A 27,798-nucleotide genomic window follows, 5' to 3' on the forward strand; every position below is an offset into this window, starting at 1 on the left:
GCCATTTCTGCTTATTGTGTATGCCAATTAAAACCGAAAAAGTATCTGCCGCTATGGCAAGCTGTTTTAGCATTAAATACTCTTTGCCGTACTAGTATGGCAAGCCGTTTTAGCATTCTATCCTTGTTTGGTTACGCTCAACACGTCACTCAGAGACAGACGATTAACCATGATGGCAGCAGTTTGCACACAGGGTGGTCTCAAACGGCGAGAGGACCTTTGGGTGTATTTCAAATATATGTCTTTCATGTCTAAAACCATTCCTTCATTATTGTAATTACTGGTGAAAATAGTCGATCCGGAAGCTCACATTGAGTTGAACTATAGATCTGCTATTTTCAGAACTTATAAGTGACACTACCCAACAGCAAAATACTTATTGACCTACATTAATTTGTTAAAAGACTACTTTCCCCCCTTTTTTTTTTTTTTTGACTAAAACTAGACTAAAATCTTTTTGACTTTTCGTCGACTAAAATTGGACTAAAGCTATCACATTTAGAAGTGACTAAAATTTGACTAAAACTAATAAGCATTTTAGTCCAAAAGACTAAATCTAAGATGGTTGTCAAAAACAACACTGGTCTACACTGCAAAAAAGGCTTTTCTTACTCAGATTTTTTGTCTTGTTTCCAGCCAAAATATCACAAAATTCTTAAATCAAGTAAAAATGATTGTCTTGTTTTCAGAAAAAACAAGCCCAAATGAAGTGTGTTTTTGCTTAGAACAAGCAAAATAATCTGCCAATGGGGTAAGAAAAATAATCTTGTTTCAAACAGAAAACTAGATTATTTTGCTCACTCCTTTGGCAGATTATTTAGCTTGTTTCAAGCAAAACACACTTAATTTAAAAAAAAATTCTGAAAACAAGACAATAATTTTTTCTTTGATTTAAGAATTTTTTTGATATTTTGGCTGGAAACAAGACAAAAAAATCTAAGTAGGAAAATTATGTTTTGCAGTGTAGCAAATGGCATCTTCAGTATGTATTATAAATATGCCTTTTGAACGTTTTTTCATTTCTCAATCTAGTTAAAGTGCTGTTCAAAATTTTGGGATCACTAAGATTTTTAGTGTTTTTAAAGGTCTCTTATGCACATCGAAATTTAACTTATTTGATCAAAAATACAAAAAAACTAAATTAAAAATTATGATATATTATTGCAATTTAAAATCACACTTTTCTATTTTAATATACTTTAAAATATAATTTATTTCTGTGATGTAAAGCTGAATTTTCAGCATCATTACTCAAGTGTACTTCAGAAATCATTCTATTACACTGATTTATAATCAGTGTTGGAAATAACTAGCTTATAATTTTTTTTTTGTGGAACCTGTGATACTTTTTCAGGATTCTTTGATGAATAAAAGTTCAAAACAGCATTTATTCAAAATAGAAATCTTTTCACTCAAAGTCTTTGCTATCATTTTTATCAATTTAACACATCTTTGCTAAATAAAAATATTGATAAAAACATTGATATTCTTAGTAATATTTTACGATGAACATTTACTGAAGCAAACTTAGGTTCAAACTTGATTATCCAGGCATAATTTTGTATTTGTTCATCTCTCAGTCATCATTGAATTGCATTGCATTTCATTGTATTGCACTGTAAAATGTTAAGCAGGAAAAACTGTTTTTAACATTGAAAATGATAAGTAGCATGATGAATAATGATCAGTATATTAGAATGATTTCTGAAGGACACTGACACTGAAGACTGGAGTAATGATGCTGAAAATTCATCTTTGATCGCAGGAATAAATTACCTTTTACAATACGTTTGCTCAGAAAACAGTTATTTTAAATGATAATATTTTTTTTACAATATTGCTGTTTTTTCTATATTTTAATCTTTTAATCTAAAAGATTTAAAGTTTGTTCACTTTAGACAGTGCTTAACTAATTTCTGTAAGGTGTTTAACAAATGATGTAAGGTTTGTGCCAATGCTGCTCCAAACTAACAGTATTGCTGATTACCAAAATCATTTTTTAGCCTTCTGTATTGGTTAGTCCTCCAAAACGCATAAGCTCTTTAGTAACAGTAGGCTATTTTTAATTCTATAATTATTGCTGTTATCTATGTAAAAAAAAATAGTCAAACACTTTATAGTGTTTATCTTCAGATATTTGTCTTTTCTTTTGAATGAAGCACTATTTTCATAACATTCAGTTGATGTGTTTGTTTAAAGAACTATGGGCAGGATGTTGAATATTGTGATTTTTGTCAATAATTTTTTTTTAAGATAATTAATTGGAAAAATAATCGACCAACTAATCGATTATCAAAATAAGCTTTAGATGCAGCCCTATATTTCCTACATCAAGCCTTTATGGCTCATATATTATGATATAGTGAGAATATGGGGGAAAAACAGCTCAGAGATCTTAGAAACTGAGCAAAAAATGCAGTTTTCTGCAGATGATGATATTTATATGGACCACATTGGTTGAACAGCTTTATAACAGTATAGACACCTACATTGGGCAGAATGTGGAATAGTGTGTTTTTGTCAATAAAAAATAGGATTTTTAAAGCCAATTGATCGATTAATCGGAAAAATAATCGACCAAAATAATCGATTATCAAACTAATTGTTAGATGCGGCCCTATATTTCCTACACCAAGCCTTTATGGCTCATATATTATGATATAGTGAGAATATGGGGGGAAAACAGCTTAGAGATCTTAGAAACTGAGCAAAAAATGCTACTTTTTGCAGATGCTGATATTTATATGGACTACATTTTTTGAACAGCTTTATAACAGTATAGATACCTACATTGGGCAGAATGTGGAATAGTGTGATTTTTTTTTTAGCCAATTAATCGATTAATCAAAAAAAAAAAAATCAACCGAATAATCGATTACCAAAATAATCACTAGTTGCAGCCCTAATGAAATATGACACTCAGAAAGACTCAAGCAAACCTGAGCTTGTTCGCTGGATGACTAGTCGTCTAGTCGCGTGTTATGACCCATCCTCACTACAGGAATGAGTTCATGGCACCTGCTTAATCACTTTCAAATTGATTGTTGATAAAGGAAATTGAGTATGAACAACAGATGCATGCACATTTCCCATTGCATGTAGTTAAAGGGATAGTTCACCCAAAAATGAAAATGTGATGTTTATCTGCTTACCCCCAGGGCGTGCAAGATGTAGGTGACTTTGTTTCCTCGGAAAAACACAAACGAAGATTTTTAATGAAAACCGGTGCAGTTAGTTGAAGGAGATTTTTATGTCTATTTGAAGAGGTTGATGGCTGGACTGTGGGTCAGACACCTGTCCTCATGACAACTCTCTTCATTGTGTGAGTAACTCAGTCAACTGTGCCAAACTCAACCACCGTGACCCACTGCGCTCACATGATGATGTTGACAAGGGTCTGAAATGTGTCATGACTTTACATCCAGGTAAAGTACATGGTGAAAGCACAAACATTGAACGTTTGAACCTCTGCCGCTTACTGTATGTGAAGGGTTTGTGTTTTACTGTACTTTTGTTTGATATCCTCCTGATGGTGTTTTCTGCGCTTACGGTCCAGTCATCTCAGGCATCGGTTTGATCGGTTTCACTTTCGTGCAGTCTTATATTGTTTTAAAAGCAACCCGTTCGCCGTCTAAGTTTTCCATCTAGAATTGCTCATTTTATCTGCTGCTGGAGGCACTGGGAATGTTTCCACGGCTTTTTGAAAATGAGTTATTGTAAGAAATGTTCACTTGCGGTCATAATCAAGTCATAACACTTTGTTGATTTGCAGTTAAAAAATAAATGCATTCATATGCATGTCAAAAGTTTGGAAACATTATGATTCATAAATGAAATCTGAAATATTTTAATAAATTGTAAATGCTTTAAAACGTACACTGCAAAAAATGCTTTTCTTACTTGGATTTTGTTGTCTTGTTTCCAGTCAAAATAGCAAAAAATTCCTTAATCAAAAAGGATTTTCTAGACAAGTAAAAATCATTGTTTTCTGAAAAAGCAAGTCAAAATTAAGTGTGTTTTTGCTTGAAACAAGCTAAATATTCTGCCAGTGGGGTAAAAATAATAATCTTGTTTTCTTACCCCATTGGCAGATTGTTTTGCTTGTCCTAAGCTTGTTCTTAATTTTGACTTGTTTTGTCTGAAAACAAGACAATTTTTACTCGTCTAGAAAATCCTTAAGTATTTTTAGATATTTTCGCTGGGAACAAGACAAAACATCTAAGTAAGAATATTTTTTGTTTTTTGTTGCAGTGTACTTACATTTAATGTGCTTTCAATAGACATAAAATCACTTTGAGCCATATACAGTGTTTAAGTCAATAATGCAATTTCTGTTTTCATTAAATTTTAAATTTTATTTATAATGAGAAATAGATCTTCCATAAAAGTCTTGTCATTTACAAAATTTATGATTTCAAAAATTGTGAAACACAGACGTGTATGTATCATTCACAGATGCATTTACACTGCAAAAAACGATTTTACAAGATGTTTCCAACCAAAATATCTACAAATTCTTAAATCAAGAAGGATTTTCTAGACAAGTCAAAATTATTTCCTTGTTTTCAGGAAAAACAAGTCAAAATGAAGTGCATTTTTGCTTGAAACAAGCAAAATAATCTGCCAACAGGGTAAGAAAAATAATCTAGTTTTCAGTTTGAAATAAAAAAAAAAATGTCTTACCCCATTGGCAGATTATTTAGCTTGTTTCAAGCAAAAACACACTTAATTATGACTTGTTTTTCCTGAAAACAAGAAAATAATTTTTACCCGTCTAGAAAATCCTTCTTGATTTAAGTGTTTTTAAATATTTTGGCTGGAAACAAGACAAAACATCTAAGTAAGAAAAGCATTTTTTGCAGTGAGTAAGATTTTTTTTACTCACTTAAACACAATAAAATTGAATATGCCCCCTTATTCTTTTATATATTTTAATATGAACAAGTCAGAATAAGCATGCTTGAATTTGTACATAAATATTGTGTTACACTGAATGACAATCTAACATTATTTCAACCAAATTTTGCCTTTTTATTCTCCAAAAACTGTGGAACCTTAAAAGTAGACACTTTACTTACATTTAATGTGCTTTCTTTGGACATAAAAATCACTTTTGTACATTTCCTAACATCTTTGACCCGTATACAGTGTTTAAGTCATTTGCTACAATAATGCAATTTCTGTTTTCATGAAATAAAATGTTAATTATAATGAGAAATAGATCTTCCATAAGAAGTCACAATGAGATCACTGCAAAAAATGCTTTTCTTACTTAGATTTTTTGTCTTGTTTCCAGCCAAAATATCTAAAAAATCTTGAATCAGGAAGGATTTTCTAGACAAGTAAAAATTATTATCATGTTTTTAGTAAAAACAAGTCAAAATTAAGTGAGTTTTTGCTTAAAACACGCAAAATAATCTGCCAATGGGGTAAGAAAAAAAATCTTATTTCAAGCAGACAACTAGATTAATTTTTCTTACCCCATTGGCAGATTATTTGGCTTGTTTTAAGCAAAAACTCACTTCATTTTGACTTGTTTTTACTAAAAACTTGTCTAGAAAATCCTTCCTGATTCAAGATTTTTTAGATATTTTGGCTGGAAACAAGACAAAAAAATCTAAGTGAGAAAAGCATTTTTTGCAGTGATGCATTTAGTTGACGCACTCGGTTTTGTAGTGAAAGGTGAGCCGCAGGTTCTCAGGTAGATCCGTTCTCTCATTGACTCAGTCACATTCCTGCACGGCAGATTTATTGAGGGTTCGCTTCACAAACAGGCCTCGAGCAAATGCAAATTATAGTCATCATGCAGCATTCTTCAGCAAACACAGGCTGCTCGGGGTCGCTCTTAACTGCGGGGTGCTGCTGACAAATGACTTCCTGCAGAAAAGCACAGTGACGCTGATGCTTTGTTGTTTTTTGGAGTTCGAAAATCACAGAATGCCATCAACATGGTTTTACCTGCAGACCACATGCAGATTCAGTCATAAAGCTATATATTTACTGGAAGCTGCCCACCTAGACTAAATCAAGATCTCTGTAATCTCGTCTGCATCTCATCTGCTCAGATCTCAATATGAGCGGCTCTTCTGCTCTATGACAGCTACTGACTCATCTGAGTGTCATTTCCATTGCTAAAAAAGACATTTTTGAAGAAACATCTGCTTAAATTAATCATAACTAAAGATATGAGCCTTTAAAGCCTTTTAAAGGTTCTGAGATCTGTGTTCTTCTGAAGGCTTATTACTGCACTGTGTTGTGTAACTAAAACCAAGACCCTATGGTCCAGTCATAAAAATGGAATTTACACTGCACTGTATTATAATGCAGAATGTCACTGAATTTCTTGTTTGTGGCTCAATATATGAGCAGCATTTCACCAGTTTATTTGAGTAAAACTACCTTCAAATTTAGACTGAAACTCTAAGATCTTCACTACAACCTGCCAAAATAAAAGTCAAAGAAAATAAGACTGAAATACACGCTGGGAAAACATGCTTTTCTCACTTAGAAATTTTGATCGGAAAAAAGATTTTAAAAATCTAAGTAAGAAAAGCATTTTTTTTGCAGTGTGTATTTCTATCTTAATGTCTTTGACTTTTATTTCGACAGGTTATAGTCTTGTTTCCAGCCAAAATACCGAAAGATTCTTAAATCAAGAAATGATTTTCTAGACGACTAAAAATTATTGTCTTGTTTTCAGAAACCAAAAAGTCAAAATTAAGTGTTTTTCCTCGAAACAAGCTAAATAATCTGAAAATAAGTGTTAGAAATTTTGATCGGAAAAAAGATTTTAAAATCTAACACTTATTTTCAGATTATTTAGCTTGTTTCGAGGAAAAACACTTAATTTTGACTTTTTGGTTTCTGAAAACAAGACAATAATTTTTAGTCGTCTAGAAAATCATTTCTTGATTAGATTTTTTTTTTCTTACTTAGATTTTTAAAATCTTTTTTCTAACCAAAATATCTAATAATTATTTTCAGATTATTTTGCTTGTTTCAAGCAAAAACTCACTTTATTTTGACTTGTGTTTTTTTCTGAAAACACGACAATGATTTTCACTTGTCTAGAAAATCTTTCTTGATTTAAGAATTTAAGATATTTTGGCTGGAAACGAGACAAAAAAGCATTTTTTTTACCTTTGAATATACACTGAAACTCAAAGATCTTTACTACAACCCGCCAAAATAAAAGTCAAAGACATTAAGACAGAAATACACAATGGAAAAAATGCTTTTCTTACTTAGATTTTTGTCTTGTTTACAACCAAAATATAGAAAATTCTTAAATCAAGAAGGATCTTCTAGACCAGTAAAAAAAAAAAAAAAAAAAAATTGGATTTCAGAAAAAGTCAAATTTAAGTGTTTTTTCCCTGGGGTAAGCAACAGGGGAAAAACAGAAAACAAGATTATTTTTCTTACCCCATTGGCAAATTATTTAGCTTGTTTCAACAAAAACACCTACTTTTGATTTTTTGACTTCTTCTTGATTTAAGAATTTAAGATTTTGGCTGGAAACAAGACAAAAAAGCATTTTTTTTTACCTTTGAATATACACTGAAACTCAAAGATCTTTACTACAACCCGCCAAAATAAAAGTCAAAGACATTAAGACATAAATACACACTGGAAAAAATGCTTTTCTCACTTAGATTTTTTGTATTGTTTACAACCAAAATATCGAAAAAATTCATGAAGGATTTTCTAGACGAGTAAAAAAAATTTGGTTTTCAGAAAAAGTCACAATTAAGGGAGTTTTTGCTGCGGTTAAGCAAAAACAATCTTATTTCAAACCAAAAACAAGATTATTTGTTTTACGCCATTGGCAGATTATTTTGCTTGTTTCAAGCAAAAATGCACTTAATTTTGACTTGTTTTTTCTGAAAAAAAAAAGACAATAGAATATCCTTCTTGATTTAGGAGTTTGTAGATATTTTGGCTGGAACCAAGACAAAAAGAAATCTAAGTAAGAAAATCTTTTTTTGCAGTGTGATGCTGAAAATTCAGCTTTGCATCACAGAAATCAATTTTATTTTAAAGCATATTAAAATAGAAAATTTTCATTTGCAATAATATTTCACAATATTAAATTTTTTATATTTTAAATCAAATAAATGCAGCCTTGTTGAGCAAAAAATGAAAAAAAAATTTAAAAAATATTAAAAATCTTACAGATCCAGAACGTTTGAATGGCAGTCTAAATAAATTTTCAGAATAGTGATGGATCTTACATTGCAAAAATGCTTTACTTACTTAGATGTTTTGTCTTGTTTCCAGCCAAAACATCTAAAAACTCTTAAATCAAGGATCAAGTAAAACTGTTCTTGTTTTCTAAATCAACTGAGCTTTTGCTTAGAACAAGTTAAATAATCTGCCAATGGAGTAAGAAAAATAATCTTATTTTTAAACAGAAAACAAGATTATTTGTCTAACCCCTCTGGCAGATTATTTAGCTTGTTTCAAGCAAAAACGCACTTAATTTTGACTTGTTTTTACTGAAAACAAGAAAATCCTTCTTGATTTAAGAATGTTTAGATATTTTGGCTGGAAACAAATCAAAAAAACTAAGCAAGTAAAGCATTATTTGCAGTGTAGAGTTCAATGCTGAATTTTAAATGTTTAGTTTCCTTTCTTGGTACAGCAACTTGTAAGCATGCATCAGCATTTCTGCATCAGTTCTCGTGTCTCCATGTGAAGCATCGCACTCATTAACGGTAACTGCGGGAAAAGACGCTGGGCTCTTTCTGTCTGGTCGTCTGGCCGGGGTTCAAGGTGTTTGACCTTTGAGACGAGGCTGGTGTAATGGCAGGTTCCCAGCGTGTTAATAACGGCCGTCCTCCTCTGTCTGTCTCACAGGTGTTCACAGACATCAGTCGCAGGAAATCTCCGGTTTCTACCCGCTGCCTCAAGGCCAGATCACCCCCTCCATGAACTGGTAAGACTGAGACACACAAAGCACATCTACTGTCCCTTCAGCGTTTTCAATAATGATAATTTAACTATTTTGGTGATTTAGGCCTGTCATGAATAAACAAATATGACACTAAAACCACCAATGATCCATCATTGAATCTAAAGCTGCTTATCTAAGGGCTTATTTTGGTCAATATTGTAATCACGATTATGAGTGGGTCCGGAACTTTATATGATTGATTCATTTAAAGATAGCAATACAATAGAAAAAAAGAAACAAATGAAACAATTTAAATGTCAAATAAAACAGCAAAGTCTTCACTGTAAGAATCAAACGTGCTTTGTTTCTTATAAAAACTACAAAGTCCCTCCGTCGAGAGCAGTGAGTGATTTTGTCTTTGTCTTTTGTTGTTTGATGAACATTAAGCTCAGAGACGGCAGAAGGAATATTACTTGTGGACGCTTTAAGAGCTGCACAGATCCAGTATACTGTTACATGCGGATTTTCATTCTCAGCTGTTTATGATCATTTGAGACATAACTGACGAAGGTTTACACCAATAATCAGCAAATGCTGCATTTTGACATATATTTGCATGCATTTGAGCATTTAGGTACACATCTGAACGCATGGCATTGCACAGAATAGCGCAAACTCTCTTTTGTGCTTTTAAAAACAAAACATCAAATAAGCATTAATAAATCAAGCACGTCCCATTTTATGCAAGTCACGTTACATGATTTTACTGATTTGCATGTGAAAATGGGCTTTTATAAAGGAGCCAAAGCGCACAAAGGGGGCGGAATTGGGAGCAATAATCGTTTTATCTTGATTATTGTGTTTTTATAGTTGTTTGAAGCCTAAATCGAAACCGAAACTGAATTTCGATTAATTGCACAGCCCTAGTTGAATCATTGACTCAAACGATTAATTCAGGAAAGAAAGAGTGCAGTCTGTTCTAAATAAGTCAATAAATATCAAACACTTTTAACCATAGTTATCAGCTTATAAAAAGCAGGAGAAATTTTTCCCATATCTTGTATTACTGACAGAAATGTATAAATAAAATAAATAATAAATAATCGATCCTGTCGTATATATTTGACATGCAGATGCAAATACAGACCCTTGATCTGATGAATGACACTCATTCCTCTGTTATTGAGACTTGACTTTGCTTTTTTGGGCCGCTCTACAAGCGTATTGTAATACAATAAAAAGCAGGATGCAATAACTACACATAATGGAATAAATGTTATGTGAAAGTTCAGTTTTGCATCACAGAAATCAATTATATTCTAATTTATATTAATAAGGAAAAATGTTATTTTCATTTGCAATAATAGTTCACAATATTACAGTTTTTTCTGTATTTTTAATACATTTTTTTTTAAAATGATTAATTCTGTCATTATTACATTATTAAATGTATAAATACTATTATATTTTAAATAAATGCTGTTCTTTTTAATGTTTCATTCATCAAAGAAACCTGAAAAAGTATTAGTTTGCAAACAAATACGAAGCAGCACAACATTGATAATAAATCAACATATTAGATAGATTTTTGGAGGATCATGTGACACTGAAGACTGGAGTAATGATGCTGAAAATTCAGCTTAGCATCACAGAAATAAATTAGATTTTAAATTATATTAATAAGGAAAATGTTATTTCCATTTGCAATAATATTACACAATATTACAGTTTTTTCCTGTATTTTTAATCAAACAAATGCAGCCCTGTTGAGCAAAAAACAACAAAAATATTTTTATTTTAAATAAAAAAAATTTGATTATTAAATTTGACAATAATATAATATATTTCTCGCAATGTAAAAAAAAAAAACGTTATTTATACGTGTTTTTTTTTTTTTTTTTAAATATTACATTTTTTAAATGTTCTATTTATTATTGTAAATGATGTGCAGTTATTACATTGTTTAGTGCTGATATCAATCTCTATGGTGTTTTGTGTGTGATAAAGTACTGAGCTGATGTTGTTTGCGTGTCAGAGTGATCTGACAGATGTTTTCATCCTCTGTGTGTTGGAGGTGTATATTCTGTGAGTGTGTGTGTGTGTGGATCTGGTGATTGAACCCATGTGTTGGTGTTGCTAGCATCATTCTCATTCTGAGAAAACAAGCGGTCACCTGGAAACATTGGTGTCAAATAACTACCGTAAAGTGAAGAATCAGAGGTATGCATCGTGTGAAAATGAAGGACTGTCGTAGATGAGCATTAAAAATGTTATGCTTGGTAACTGAACAGTAAACTCCGCCTACTTTGATTCGATTGGTCACCTGGAACATTTTGACATTGATGTGCGCTGAAGCAGACCAGCCTAAAAATGTCAAACATCAAGAGTACACTCAAAAATATTTAGGTGTAAATTTAAAATGTATGTTTTTGAGTTGCATATTAAAAATGCATCCATTTGGATTATAGATGTAATGCATACACAGCAAAAAAATGCTTCTCTTACCTCTAATTTTTGTCTGGTTTAATATATCCAAAAATCCAAAATATCAAAAAAAAAAAAAAAAAAAAGGATTTTCTAGAGGAGTAAAAATTATAGTCTTGTTTTCAGAAAAAAACTAGTCAAAAATAAGTGTTTTTTTGCTTGAAACGACCAAAATAATCTGTCAATGGGGTAAGAAAAATAATCTTGTTTTCTGAAATAAGATTTTTTTTCTTACCACATTGGTAGATTATTTTGCTTGTCCTACGCAAAAACTCACTTAATTTTGACTTGTTTTTTTTTTTTGTTTTTATCTGAAAACAAGACAATTATTTTTACTTCTTGATTTAAGAATTTTTTTGATATTTTGGTGGGAAACAAGTCAAAAAATCTTAGTAAGAAAACATTTTTTGCAGTGTAGACACTGCTGCTCAAAAGTTTCGATCAGTAAGATTTTTAATGCTTTTTAAAGGAGACTTTTCTGCTCATCAAGGCTGTATTTTTTTGTTAAAAAATACAAAAAAAATATTAAAAAAAAACAGTAAAATTGTGAAATATTATTTTAATTTAAAATAACAGTTTTCTCTTTGAATATATTATAAAATGTAATTTATTCCCGTGATGCAAAACTAAATTTTCAGCATCATTACTGCAGGCTTCAGTGTTTATGATCCTTCAGAAATCATTCTAATATGCTGATTTATTATCAATGTTGAAAATATTTTTTTTTATCTAAATACTTTTTTTCCGGATTTTTGATCAATAAATGGTCAGCATTTATTTAAAATAGAAATCTTTTCTAACAATATAAACTACTTTTCAAAAGTTTGAGGCTCAGTCAACTTTTATTCTTTCATTTCTTGAAAGAAATTAATACTTTTATTTACAAAGGATGTGTTAAATTAATAAAAAAGATAGATTTACATTGTTAGAAAATGTTTACATTTTGAATAAATGCTGTTCTTTTTAACTTGGTATTCATCAAAGAATCCTGAAAAAGTATTAAACAGCACAACTGTTTCCAACATTGATAATTAAAGTAATAAATCAGCAAATTAAAATAATTTCTGAAGGATCATGTGACAGCGGATAAAAATTCAGCTTTGCATCACACAAACAAATTAGAAATTAAAGTATATTCAAATAAAAAAAATGTTATTTTGAATTGCAATAATATTTCATAATATTACTTATTTTTTCAGTATTTTTGAGCAAACAAATGGAACTTTGATGAGCATAAGAGACTTTTTTAAAAACATTAAAAATCTTACTGATCCCAAACTTTTGAGTGGCAGTGTATACATTTCTTTATTATTAATATTATTATTTATATATATATGGGTCAAAGATGAAAAATGGTTTAAGCATAAAAACAGTAAGTGTAATACTGCTTTAAATGTTTAAAAATATTTTTCCCAAAAAAAAAAAAAAAAAGTTTTCTGTTCAATTTGATTGCATTTTTGTTTTTGTTTTTCCGAGCAAAAAATAAATATCATACATTTTTGCCTAATTTACAGAAAACACCCAATGAAACGTCATTCAGTGTAATAATCTTGTCAGGCATATTTACAACAAAAATCTATTTATGACATTAAAAGACAAATTACTTTCATCCCAAATAATAATTCTAATTCTACATTTTTAAAATTTGCCACTATCCCAGGTTTTACCCTAAATTGTTTTACTCATTCAAAACACAATCAAATGTCATATGCTCCCTTATTCTTTTATATATTTTAATATGTACATTATTAACATTATTTCAACCAAATTGTGAAATTTTATTCTCCGAAAACATATTTGAAACCTTAAAAGTAGACTTTACTCACATTTAATGTGCTTTCTATGGACATAAAATCACTTCTTATCATCTTTGATATATATAAGTGTAGTTACGGCCCTGCTGGATCTAATTTCTCACACTAGCATTAAAGTTAAGCGTCTCCCTGCAGCACTACGACTGTTTTCAAAGAGGTTTCCTGCCTCCATTGATCAGACTAACAGATAGTCCCGCCCCAAACACAGTGTTGAGTGTTTGGAAAGCGGTTCAATCTGTCAAAGCGACCAGCGGCTCTAACTCTGTCCCCCGACCCACAGGCCCAATCAGCCTGTCTATTCTCTGCCCTCCTGCGGCTTCAGACAGTCCTTCTCCTCCAGCCTCCAGAGCAGCTCCTCCTTCCCCAGGTACAGTATCAGAGCCTCACCTGTGCTTCCCGCTGACCGCAGATTGCCATGCTTCAGCCGTTTGTGTGTCGCCGCTGAGCTCCCGTCCCGATAAACGGATGAACTGAGCCACGCTTAAAGAAACATTAGGGGTCCAGCTCTAAATCACTCTGATTGGCCCTTGACTCAGAAAACGTGTATTATTTGAGCTTGTAAGCAGTGCTTTAATTTGAGTTTTAAGTGCTTGACTGCAAAAAATGCTTTTCTTACTTAGATTTTTTGTCTTGTCTCAGGCCAAAATATCTACAAATTCTTAAATCAAAAACAAGTCAAAATAAAGTGCGTTTTTGCTTGAAACAAGCAAAATAATCTGCCAATGGGGTAAGAAACATAATGTTATTTTCTGTTTGAAATAAGATTATTTTTCTTACCCCATTGGCAGATTATTTTGCTTGTTTCAAGCAAAAATGCACTTAATTTTGACTTGGTTTTTTTTTTTTTTTTTTTTGTCTAGAAAATCCTTCTTGATTTAAGAATTTTTAGATATTTTGGCTGGAAACAATGCAACAAATCTTTTTTGCAGTGTTCTGCTTCTGCTGTCAGTGGTTTCCCTGTTTGGTACACTGCAAAAAATGCTTTTCTTACTTAGATTTTTTTGTCTTGTTTCCAGCCAAAATATCTAAAAATTTTAAATCAAGAAGGATTTTCTAGACGAGTAAAAATATTGTCTTGTTTTCAGAAAAAAAGTCAAAATTAAGTAAGTTTTGCTTAAAACAAAAAGGGTTTGAGGATAACAAGTACTGCTTTATATTGTTGTTTTTCTGAATTTTTTTTTTTTTAATTTCTGTTGAATTTGATTGCATTTTTGTTTTTGTTTTACTAAGCAAAAAATAAATATCATGCATTTTTCCCGAATTATCAGAAGTGTAACAATCTTGTCCACTGCAAAAAATGCTTTTCTTACTTAGATTTTTTGTCTTGTTTCTAGCCAAAATACCTACAAATTCTTAAATCAAGAAGGATTTTCAAGACAAATACAAATTATTTTCTTGTTTTCAGAAAAACAGGTCAAAATTAGATGTGTTTTTGCTTAAAACAAGCAAAAATCTGCCAATGGGGTAAGCAAAAATAGTCGTGTTTTCTGTTTGAATTTGATTATTTAGCTTATTCTAAGCCAAAGCTCACTTAATTTTGATTTATTTTTCTAAAAACAAGAAAAAAATTTACTTTTAGGAATTTTTAGATATTTTGGCTGGAAACAAGACAAAAACTAATTAGTTGTAATTATACATTTTTTCTACAAATTTGCCACTATCCTAGATTTTGCCCATTTGTCAGTAATAATTGTTTTACTTAAACACAATTAAGTTTTTCAAGCAAAATAATCTTATTTCAAGCAGACAACTAGATTATTTTTCTTACCTCACTGGCAGATTATTTTACTTGTTTCAAGCAAAAACGCTGAAAACAAAATTTTATTTGTTGAGAAAATCCTTCTTGATTTAAGTATATATTAGATATTTTGACTGGAAACGAGACAAAAACATTTTTGCAGTGGAAAAGGACTGTTCAGACCCCAAAAAAAAAAAACAGCCTCAAGTTGTTCCAAACATGGATGTTTTTGATATTTTGAATGGCAGCTATTGCACTCTTAAAAAAGGCTTGTCTTTACTTAGTATTTTTGTCTTGTTTCTAGTCAAAATATCTAAAAATTCTTAAATTAAGATGCATTTGCATAAGATATTTAGTCTAGTTTTAAGCAAAATGCACTTATTTTAGTTTATTCCCCCTGGAAACAAGTAAAATGATCTGCCAGTGGGGTAAGTAAAATGCTTTTCTTACTTGAATTTTTACAAGAAAATCCTTCTTGATTTAAGAATGGCTGGAAACAAGAAAAAAAAATGTAAGTAAAAATTGTCGTGTATTCAGAAAAATAAGTAAAAATTAAGTACTTAAAATTAAAATGATAAATAATCATTTTTGTTTGAAATCTGATTTTTTTTGCTTACACCATTGGCTGATTATTTAGCTTTTTACAAGCAAAAACTCACTTAATTTTTTGTTTTGAATAATTTTCCTTGTCTAATTTTTACCCCACTGGCAGATCATTTCACCTCTTTTAAGAAAAATGCACTTAATTTAGGAAACCAGACTAAATATCTTACTTCATTTTGCTTATCTAGTAAATGCACCTTAATTTAAGAATCTTTAAATATTTTGACTAGAAACAAGACTAAAACACAGTGTGACTGCCATACTTTTCCATGTTGATTGTTATAGCGATCATTATTTGTCTAAACAGGCCTTTTTTCCATCTTCTTCAACTGAGAGTTGAAACAAATGCTTTCAGAATTGAAAGAACATGGAACAATCCTTTAATGAAGGATATGACAGATCATGCTATACTCTGAATACTGTGGTAGATCTAGTGCTGGAATGTGAAGTAAGGAACGCTCCTGTTGTATTATGGCTCAATTTGACCCACATTACAATTTTGAACTTGCTAAACTTTTTTCTTCTTGAATTTCTTTTCTATTTAGAGTCACGAATGCGCACGCAAGGTTTCAACCCATAGGTGTGTTTTGGAAAGACTGCAAACATTTCGGTGACCGCAATTGTGTTGAGGGTCAAATCAGCCCTCGTTTGGTTTCCATGCATTTCAACAGATTTTTAAATAGTCCGTTTGAACAAGAGCAAACTATTCAGGTAAAAAAAATAATAATAATAAATAAATAAAAAGAACAGAAAACTGTTATTGTAGCTTCTCAAAGACTAAATATGAAACACATGAGAACGAGACTCAAAGTCTCGGAAGTTTACTCCAAATTGAAGTCTTGTCTTGTGAATCATCAAGGCCAAGGGAAAATTCACTGTTTCTTCATCTATTTGTAGTCTGTGAAATTGTTTTTTTTTTTTCTTTCAGTCTGTTGCAGCACTGGAAATACAGTTGAAGTCAGAAGTTGACGGTTTCAGATTCTGCAAAATCTTAATTATTTTAGCAAAATAAGAAGAGTCAGAGAAAATGCATGTTATTTTTGATTTAGCACCGACCTGAATAAGATATTTCACATAAAAGCAAAAAGTCCACAAGAAAAAATAATAGTTGAATTTATAAAAATAACCAGTTTCTTGATTCGTTATACTGTGTTGTCACCTGAATGATCCACAGCTGTTTTTTGTTTAGTGACAGTTGTTCATGAGTGCCTTATTTGTCCTGAACAGTTAAACTGCCTGCTGTTCTTCAGAAAAATCCTTCAGCTTCCACAAATTCTTTGGTTTTCAGCATTTGTGTGTATTTGAACCTTTTCCAACAATGACTGTATGATTTTGAGATCCATCTTTTTACACTGAGGACAACTGAGGGACTCATATGCAACTATTACAGAAGGTTCAAACACTCACTGATGCTCCAGAAGGAAAAACCATGCATTAAGAGCCGGGGGTGAAAACTTTTGAACAGAACAAAGATTTTTTTTTTTCATTTAGTACTGCCCTTCAAAAACTACAGAAGATACTTTTACATGTTTTCAAGAAGGCAAAATAAGTTAAATTTACCCTGATCTTCAAATTCCAAAAGTTTTCACCCCCTGTGTTTCCTATTGGAGCATCAGTGAGTGGTATTTCGAATTGCATTAATATTTCGTCGTTTCTGTATTTTAATCCAACAAATGCAAAAAAACAACACTGAAGACTGGAGTAATGATGCTGAAAATTTAGCTTTGATCACAAAAATAAATTATATTTTAAAGTGTATTAAAATAGAAACTTGTTATTTTGATTTAAAATAATATTTAATAAAATTACAATTTCTTTCTGTATTTAAATCCATTTTTTTTACTGATCCAGAACTTTTGAATGGCAGTCTAAATAAACAGAATATTAAATATTAAAATAGAAAACTTGTATTTTGAATTGCAATAATATTTCATAATTTTACAGTTTGTTCTAGGGCTGGGCGATTTGGCCTAAAATCAAAATCTCGATTAATTGAACATTTTAACCCGATTACGATTAATGAACGATTATTTTATTCATTAATAAAATTATATTTAATTATATTTAAATAATATTTATTTTTTTGCCCTCATAGTTCACTGACAAGTTTTGTACAGTAAATATGCGCACATATTACAAGTGAGAGATTTTTGAATGAAGGGTGCACACACTATCTACTATCTACGATTATTTATTGAATATCAGTGTTGAACAACTGAAATTAAAGCACACATTGCTTAAAACGAAAAGCCACATTTTTCTTAAATTAGTGAAAATAAATAACTTGCACTTTTGGAAACAAAATAAATTATTTATAAAATAATAATAAATATTAAAAGTAGAAAATAAGCAGTATCTCTTCTAAATAAAATTACTCCTGTATATCCTGTAAATACTTTTTACTGTATTAATACTGCTTAAGCTCTCCATCGACATGTCGGCGGAATAACGCAACGTAACGGAGCGGGGTCACGTGACTCCACACGCAGTAGTGTTTTTAAAGGGAAAGTAATTGAAATAATTGACCTGGAAAAATTTGATCGATTATAGGTTCTGAATGTCGATTTCGATTACTTTTCGATTAATCGCCCAGCCCTAGTTTGTTCTGTATTTTTAATCAAATAAATGCAGCCTTGATGAGCAGAGACTCTGACAAGCTGCGATTGAATTTTAAATTAATTTCAGGGAAATTGCATGGAAACCAATGAAGGCCCATTTTGACACAAATGTGGTACCCACAGCACAACAGGAAGGTTAACAGCTGGTCTTTGTAGAAACAGACAGACTGACCATAAGAGCAGCCTGCAGCTGTATGCTGTATGATATTTTTGCTCCTTTTTTAATGTAAAAGTACACCACCACCCACACATAACATCCACTCAGAAAGTACCCCAGTGGTCTATCCAGTACGACTCAGGACCCGTTTATAGAGTCCATCCTCTCTTCTGGAGTGTTTTCCCAGGCTTTTGTTTGCTCAGCTCCGTCTCAAAGTGGACTCTGAGGCTCTGGCTGGTCTCTCCCCGTGTGCGGGCCGCTCAAAGACGCCGTCTGGCACCGACCCACGGCTGTGGTTTTTCCCATCAGACGTCAACTCTGTGATCAAATCCTTCCTTTGTAACCCAAAACCCGAATTAGATGAACAAATCATGTTAATATGCTTACACGGCGTAATAAATCCAAGCTGTGGAAACGGTTTTATTCGGATGTCAACAGACGACGCACATCTTTGTTCAATTCTTCTCGCGTCGAGGGCACAAATCCAGAACAGAGTCTTGAGCCGCGAGTGTGTCGGGACGCTTTGTTGAGTCGCAGGATCTAATCCTCCTTCGCTCGGCTTTCCGCAGTCCTTTCCCATCAGGATTGCTTGTTCAAATATTAGAGTCTGCTTTGAAATGATGTTTGTCTCGCAGAGGTTGGAGAGTCTTTATTGAATGCTTCAGATGGCGTGTTTGTTTTCCCTCGTGCGGATTCAGAAGGAGGTTTTGTGTGAGTTGCAGTTTGACTTGCTTGCGGCGCTTCTGCGGTGCGGATAGAGCGCCGGCTGCTGGTCACATGACGCACTGACGCTTCATGCAAAGTATGGGGAGTTCCCTTTTAAAACAGGAATAATCTTGCATGTTTCTGTGTGTGTTTTTGTAGGTTCTCTCATTCTCTGATGCTTCAGTCCGGCATGCACCCTACAGGCATCCCACACCCCGCTATAGTGCCTCCCTCCGGCAAGCAGGATCACGACCAGTTTGACCGCTGCATTTATCCGTAAGTTCTCCTCCGGATCTGATCTTTCTCAGAACTCGTAGTGCACAGAGCAGACCTGGAAACTCTCGAAGCCCTTGAAGATAGCTTTATTAACTTTAAGCGCACTCCGATATTATTCCAGTTGATTTACACTGCAAAAAATGCTTTTCTAGCTTAGATTTTTTGTCTTGTTTCCAGCCAAAATATCTAAAAATTCTTAAATCGAGAAGAATTTTCTAGATGAGTAAAAATTATTGTCTAGTTTTCAGAAAAAAAGGTCAAAATTAAATGCATTTTTGCTTGAAACAACCAAAATAATCTTCCAATGGGGTAAGAAAAATAATCTTGTTTTCTGTTTGAAATAAGATTTTTTTTTCTCACCCCATTGGCAGATTATTTTGCTTGTTCTAAGCAAAAACTCACTTCCTTTTGACTATTTTTCTGAAAAAAAGAAAATAATTTTTACTTGTCTAGAAAATCCTGCTTGATTTAACAATTTTTAGATATTTTGTCTGGAAACAAGACGAAAAATCTAAGCTAGAAAAGCATTTTTTGCAGTGTAGTGTGTGTTTGTGCCATTTTTTTAATTGTCAAACCTGGATTTGGGCGGGACTAGTTTTTCTGGAGGACAAACGTTTTTGAACTGTAAGATTTAAAGCTTGCATTTATTTGATTCAAAGTACAGTAAAATTCAGAAAATATTTTTACTATTTAAAACAACTGCTTTCTATTTGAATGTTTTAACATGTGATTTATTTCTGCGCTGCAAAAAATGCTTTTCTTACTTAGATTTTCTGTCTTGTTTCCAGACAAAATATCTAAAAAAAATTTAAATCAAGGATTTTTGAGACGAGTTAAAATTTCAAAGTCAAAATTAAGTGCGCTTTTGCGTAAAACAAGCAAAATAATCTGCTAATGGGGTGAGAAAAATAATCTTGTTTTCTGTTTTAAATAATATTTTTTTGCTTTCCCCATTGGCAGATTATTTAGCTTGTTCTAAACAAAAATCTAATTCTAATCTAAAATGCTGATTTTCTGTATAAGAAACATTTTATTATTATTATTATTATTTTTTAAACAGTTTTTTAGTAATCTTAAATGAATAGAAAGATCAGCATTTATCTGAAATAAGTCCGTTTTTTTTTTCTTGTTTTTTTTGGAAAGGAATTATAGAAATTAGTACTTTTATTTAACAAGGATGCTTTAAATTGATCAAAAGTGATGATAAAGATATTTATAATGTTACAAAAGATTTCTGTTTCAAATAAATGTTGTTCTTCTGAACTTTCTATTCATCAGAGAAACCTGAAAAAAATCTACTCGGCTGTTTTTAACATAATAAAAATGTTTTTTTGAGCAGCAAATCAGAAAATTAGAAGGATTATAAAATGTTATCTTTGGAGGAACATGCACAATAAGACAGTGTTATTTTAATATTTTTAATTAGGTTTTATTTTTATACTTTCAGTTTTCGTTTTATGATTAACTTTTTTAAAAAATATTAATTTAAGTTATATTTTGGTTTTAGGATTTTAAATGTATTTAATTAACTTTTTTTTATTTCATTTCCAGTCAGTTTTAAAGCTTTGTGCTCTTTTCCCAGGAAGTGATGATTTTGTTCTTATGAATGCATGGAATGAAAACAGTGCTTCATTTGCAATTATTTTTAAAATTGACTTAATTTTAAAGATAAACACCCATGTAAAAATGTAAATATTAGATGGAAAAACTTAGTTGCCAAGACAAGACATTTCTAAAGTTGAGACAGAATCGCATAAAAAAATACAAAAAAGATGAACACTGAAAGTATAAAAATAAAAGCTAATAAAAAAAACTATAAATAATAAAATAACAGCTATTTTGCACATAACTTTTGCACCTTAAAATGGGTTGTCTTTGCCTTTTTTAAATACATTCAACTAGAAAACATTTTTTAAATAGTAAAAATATTTCAGAATTTACTGTTTTTGCTGTGCTTTGGATCAAATGAATGCAGGCTTTAAAAATCTTACTGTTCAAAATCGTTTTCCTACTGATTTTAACCCTGTCCGAATGTGAATTTTCATCCATATGATCTTTGTTGAAGTTGTAGAGCATTTTAATTTTACTACCTCAAAGTCTTTCATGTGTTTGTGTGAAATACAGTAGTCAACATTCGAAGTGGATCAAAAAAGTTAATTAAGAACAGGTTTTGGTTTCAGAACAACTTTTGATCCACTTCAAATGTTCTCAACCATATATTCAGTGCTTTTTGACTAATGGGATGCTCATCCAAATGCATTTCTTAACCATTGTTGTACTGCAAAAAAATGCTTTTCTTACTTCCATTTTTTTTTGTCTTGTTTCCAGCCAAAATATGAGCACAAGAGTTTGGATGGGGTAAGCAAAAAAAAATCTTATATCAAACAAAATATTAAATTATTTTCCTTACCCCTTTGGCAGATTATTTTGCTTGTTTCAAGCAAAAATGCACTGAATTTTGACTTGTTTTTTTCTGAAAAACTCTACTTGTCTACAAAAATAGATATTTTGGCTGAAAACAAAGACAAAAATCTAAATAAGAAAAGCATTTTTTGCAGTGTGTTTGTGTTGTAAATCATTTTTCTCTTTTTTTTTCACCAGTAAATCTCATCCAGAGGCGAAGCGTGAAAAGGAACCCAAGAAGCCAGTGATTAAGAAGCCGCTGAACGCGTTCATGCTCTACATGAAGGAGATGCGAGCCAAAGTCATCGCTGAATGCACGCTGAAGGAGAGCGCCGCTATCAACCAGATCCTGGGACGACGGGTTTGTTCACATTCGCTTTATCTCTAATCCGGATTAGAGTCTAGGAGTGTTTTTGACACGTATGTTTGTGTCTGTGTGTAACAGTGGCACGCTTTGACCCGCGAGGAACAGGCCAAGTACTATGAACTGGCGCGGAAGGAGCGGCAGCTTCACATGCAGCTTTATCCCAGCTGGTCGGCCCGCGACAACTACGTAAGTCATCCTCATTACTCTGCCGCTGAGTGAGGAATAACAGGACCATTCTGACATGTGGGAAATTATAGTCAAGGAGGAGCACATCCACACTGAACAAAAATGCCTTTCTTATTTAGATTTTCTGTCTTGTTTCCAGCCAAAATATCTAAAAATTCTTAAATCAAGCAAGATTTTCTGGACCAGTCAAAATTATTGTCTTGTTTTAAGCAAAAACAAGTCAAAATAAAATGAGTTCTTACTTGAAACAAGATTATTTTGCTTGTTTTAACCAAAAACTCACTTAATTTTGACTTTTAATTTTTACTTGTCTAGAAGTCCTTCTTGATTTAGGAATTTTGAGACATTTAAGCTGGAAACAAGACATCAAATCTAAGCAAAAGTGTGTTGTGCACTGCCAAACATGCTTTTCTTACTGATTTTTTTTTTGTCTTGTTTCCAGCCTAAATGTCTAAAAATTCATAAATCAAGGAGTTTCTAGACCAGTCAAAATTATTGTCTTGGTTTAAGCAAAAACTCACTTAATTTTGACTTTTAATTTTAACTTGTCTAGAAAATCCTTCTTGATTTAAGATCTTTTTGATATTTAGGCTGGAAACAAGACAACAAATCTAAACAAAAAAGCATTTTTTTCAGTGTTGTGTTGTGCACTGCCAAACATGCTTTTCTTACTGATTTTTTTGTCTTGTTTCCAGCCTAAATGTCTAAAAATTCTTAAATCAAGGAGGATTTTCTGGACCAGTCAAAATTATTGTCTTGTTTTAAGCAAAAACAAGTCAAAATGAAGTTCTTACTTGAAACAAGATTATTTTGCTTGTTTTAACCAAAAACTCACTTAATTTTGACTTTTAATTTTTACTTGTCTAGAAGTCCTTCTTGATTTAGGAATTTTGAGACATTTAGGCTGGAAACAAGACAGAAAATCTAAGCAAAAGTGTGTTGTTCACTGCCAAACAAGCTTTTCTTACTGATTTTTTTGTCTTGTTTCCAGCCTAAATGTCTAAAAATTCTTAAATCAAGAAGGAGTTTCTAGACCAGTCAAAATTATTGTCTTGTTTTAAGCAAAAACTCACTTAATTTTGACTTTTAATTTTTACTTGTCTAGAAAATCCTTCTTGATTTAATTTTTTTTAATATATATTTTGGTTGGAAACAAGACAACAAATCTAAACAAAAAAGCATTTTTTTCAGTGTTGTGTTGTGCACTGCCAAAAATGCTTTTCTTACTTAGATTTTTTTTTTTGTCTTGTTTCCAGCCAAAATATCTAAAAATTCTTAAATCAAGCAAGATTTTCTGGACCAGTCAAAATTATTGTCTTGTTTAAAGCAAAAACAAGTCAAAATGAAGTGAGTTCTTACTTGAAACAAGATTATTTTGCTTGTTTTAACCAAAAACTCACTTAATTTTGACTTAATTTTTACTTGTCTAGAAAATCCTTCTTGATTTAGGAATTTTGAGACATTTAAGCTGGAAACAAGACAACAAATCTAAGCAAAAGTGTGTTGTGCACTGCCAAAAATGCTTTTCTTACTGATTTTTTTGTCTTGTTTCCAGCCTAAATGTCTAAAAATTCTTAAATCAAGAAGGATTTTCTAGACCAGTCAAAATTATTGTCTTGTTTTAAGCAAAAACTCACTTAATTTTGACTTTTAATTTGAACTTGTCTAGAAAATCCTTCTTGATTTAAGTTTTTTTTATATATATTTTGGCTGGAAACAAGACATCAAATCTAAACAAAAAAGCATTTTTTGCAGTGTTGTGTTGTGTTGTGCACTGCCAAACATGCTTTTCTCACAGATTTTTTGTCTTGTTTCCAGCCAAAATATCTAAAAATTCTTAAATCAAGCAAGATTTTCTGGACCAGTCAAAATTATTGTCTTGTTTAAAGCAAAAACAAGTCAAAATGAAATGAGTTCTTACTTGAAACAAGATTATTTTGCTTGTTTTAACCAAAAACTCACTTAATTTTGACTTTTAATTTTTACTTGTCTAGAAAATCCTTCTTGATTTAAGTTTTTTTTTTATATATATTTTGGCTGGAAACAATCTAAACAAAAAAGCATTTTTTGCAGCGTTGTGTTGTGCACTGCCAAACATGCTTTTCTCACAGATTTTTTGTCTTGTTTCCAGCCAAAATGTCTAAAAATTCTTAAATCAAAAATGATTTCTAGACAAGTAAAAATTATTGACTTGTTTTCAGAAAAAAAGTAAAAATTAAGTAAGTTTTGCTTTAAACAAGCTAAATAGTCTGCCAATGGGGTAAGAAAAATAATCTAGTTGTCTGCTTGATACAAGATTATTTTACTTGTTTTAAGGCAAGCGAAGGCAATTTTTTGCAGTGTTGTGTTGCGTTCAGTTCAGTCCATTACAGATCAGTCGCAATGAGATTCACTGCAAAAAAAATGCTTTTCTTACTTAGCTTTTTGTCTCGTTTCCAGCCAAAATGTCTAAAAATTCTTAAATCAAGAAGGATTTTTTAGACGAGAAAAGAAAAACAAGTCAAAATGAAGTGAGTTTTTGCTTAGAACAAGCTAAATAATCTGCCAATGGGGTGAGAAAAACAATCTCATTTCAAAGAGAAAACTAGATTATTTTTCTTACCCCATTGGCAGATTATTTTGCTTGTTTCAAGAAAAAAAATGCACTTCATTTTGACTTTGATCATTTGATAATTTTGATTTTTACTAATTTAGAAAATCCTTTTTGATTTAGAATTTTTTTGATATTTTGGCTGGAAACAAGACAAAACATGTAAGTAAGAAAAGCATTTTTTGCAGTGTTCGGTTCAGTTCAGTCCATTACAGATCAGTCACAATGAGATTATTCTGGTCATTCATTCAGATGCATCTGTTGGACTGTCAGCTTTGTACATTAAATATATTTAGTGCATAACTCTAATCTTTGATTTACATGTATATATTATATAAATACACATTTTTTTGCAGTGTTGTGTTGTGTTCAGTCCATTACAGATCAGTCGCAATGAGATTCACTGCAAAAACTGCTTTTCATACTTAGCTTTTTGTCTCGTTTCCAGCCAAAATGTCTAAAAATTCTTAAATCAAGAATGATTTTAGACAAGTAAAAATGATTGTCAAAATTTAGCGTGTTTTTGCTTGAAACAAAGCTAAATAATCTGCCAATGGGGTAAGAAAAATAATTAGTTGTCTGCTTGAAACAAGATTATTTAGCTTGTTTTAAGCAAAAATTCACTTAATTTTGACTTTTAATTTTTACTCGTCTAGAAACTCCTTCTTGATTTTAAGAATTTTTAGATGTTTTGGCTGGAAACAAGACAAGCTCTATGTAAGAAAAGCATTAGTAAAATAGATAGAACTGAACGCAACACAACACTGCAAAAAACTGCTTTTCTTACTTAGCTTTTTGTCTTGTTTCCAGCCAAAATGTCTAAAAATTCTTAAATCAAGGAGGATTTCTAGACGAGTAAAAACAATTTTCTTGTTTTCAGAAAAAACAAGTCAAAAATAAGTGAGTTTTTGCTTACAACAAGCAAAATAATCTACCAATGGGGTAAGAAAAATAATCTCATTTCCAACAGAAAACAACATGATTTTTGCTAACAAACCATACATCAGTGGAAAGCTTTCAGATGATGTATGAATCTCAGATTTTAATAAAATTGACCCTTATGACTGATTTTGTGGTCCAGGGTCACAAGTATATTTCTGTGGGATTTTTGGGACTTGTTTTTGTTCAAATAATTATTTATTATTAAAAAAAATTTTTAATTAACTGTCAAGTATAAAGATTACTAAGACAAACCATTTTATTTTTTGAGTAACATACGCAATAAGACACATGCATAACAGTGATATTTTAGTATTTATAGCATTTATATTATTCTTTTAGTATTTATTCGATTTTATTTTTATACTTTACTTCTTTTTTTATTATTATTAATTTAAGTTATATTTTAGTTTTAGGTTTTTTATGTATTTATTTGATTTATTTCCTATATTTATTGAAGCTTCCCAGGAAGTGATGATTTTGTTCTCATAAACACATGCAATTTTTATTTATTATTATTTATTTATTAATTTGTTGATGTATTTATTTTTTTATTTTTTTTGCATTAGTTCAATTTACTTTGGAATGAAGCATAATGTTGAATATTATCTTCAAAGAATATATTTTCATAATATATAAACGTGATACTGTGTACTTGATAATTAATTAGGCAACATATACATGTATTAAAAAGTAAAATAAACATAATAAATCTCTCTCCCAGAGATAAACACCCATCATATTTGATGAACAACTTTTTTTAATTTCTGAAGTTGAAGCAATAACTGGAAATAATATAAATAAATAAAAAAATAAAAAATATAAACTTAAATTAATAATGAAAAAAAATTGATAAATAAAAAATGAAATCACAAAATAAACTACAAAAAACTAAAATGACATTTAAACATATAAAACAGTGAATTAATAAAAAAAGAAACTATAAATATTAAAATAACAGTTCTGCATGTGTCTTATTTTGCCTGTTACTCCTAAGTGGTTTTGTCTTTCTATTCTTGATACTTGATAGTTAATTACTGAATTAATTACTAATTAATGATATATAAATGAGAAATAATTATTTGAACAAAAACAAATTCCAAAGAGCCCACAGATTTATGTCAAAAATGCCAAATTTTTCAATGTAATTAATGACATTAATGATTTTGATAAATATTTAATGCAATTTTTATTATTGTTTATATATAATATTTATAAATATGTGATACTTAATTAGGCAATATATACATGTATTAAAAATGAACATAAATATAACAAATCTCTCTCTAAGACAAACACTCATGTAAACATGTAAATATTTGATGAAAATCTTTGTTCCCAAGACAAGATTTTTGATTTCTAAAGTTGAGGCAATAACTGAAAATAAAATAAAGAAGAAAAAAAACAAAAATATAACTTAAAAAATAGATAAATAAAAAACGGAATCATAAAATAAACTACAAAAAGTTAATAAAGCTGATTAAAAATGTTTTAAAAAAACATAAATATTCAAATGACAATTATGCAAGTCTCTTATTTTGCACATTGAAATGGTTTGCCTTTATAATTTTGAAACTTGATAGTTAATTAGAAAATATATCCCAGTATGGTAACACTTTAGAATAGGAAACACATATTCACTACTAACTAAGCGTTTTCACTAAACAAACTCATTATGTGCTGCTTATTAATAGCTAGTAAATGAGAGGTTCAGTTTAAGTTTGGGGTGGATTAAGGGATCTAAAATATGAAAATAATGTGTGCTTTATAAGTACTAATAAACAGTTACAAATCAACTAATAAACTGATTCTAAATAGGAACTAGCTAATAGTAATAATTGGTCCTCACATATAAATAAAGTGTACCAAATGTATGTATAAAGAATAAATTATTACTTGAACAAAAACACAGCCCAGAAATTCCCCAGAGTTATATGCTAAATGTTTCATTGTCAGTAATCACAGCTTCCTTTTGTCCTTTTTTGGTCATTTGAATATTTGAATATTTTCAGGAAGTAAGTATTT

At 30.8% G+C, this 27,798-nt stretch overlaps 1 protein-coding gene across 1 annotated transcript in view; it reads left to right on the forward strand.

Annotated features, from left to right (window-relative positions):
• tcf7 (transcription factor 7) overlaps positions 1 to 27,798 on the forward strand; it is a 72,352-nt gene that overhangs the window by 34,409 nt on the left and 10,145 nt on the right. The window contains exons 5-10 of the mRNA XM_073823953.1: positions 8,857 to 8,935; positions 13,472 to 13,558; positions 19,172 to 19,288; positions 21,617 to 21,646; positions 21,890 to 22,052; positions 22,137 to 22,244. Of these exons, the coding sequence (XP_073680054.1) occupies positions 8,857 to 8,935; positions 13,472 to 13,558; positions 19,172 to 19,288; positions 21,617 to 21,646; positions 21,890 to 22,052; positions 22,137 to 22,244 (584 nt within the window). The remainder of the gene's footprint in view (positions 1 to 8,856; positions 8,936 to 13,471; positions 13,559 to 19,171; positions 19,289 to 21,616; positions 21,647 to 21,889; positions 22,053 to 22,136; positions 22,245 to 27,798) is intronic.

Source organism: Garra rufa, chromosome 19 (assembly GCF_049309525.1).
Source record: "Garra rufa chromosome 19, GarRuf1.0, whole genome shotgun sequence".
Lineage (NCBI taxonomy): Eukaryota > Metazoa > Chordata > Actinopteri > Cypriniformes > Cyprinidae > Garra > Garra rufa.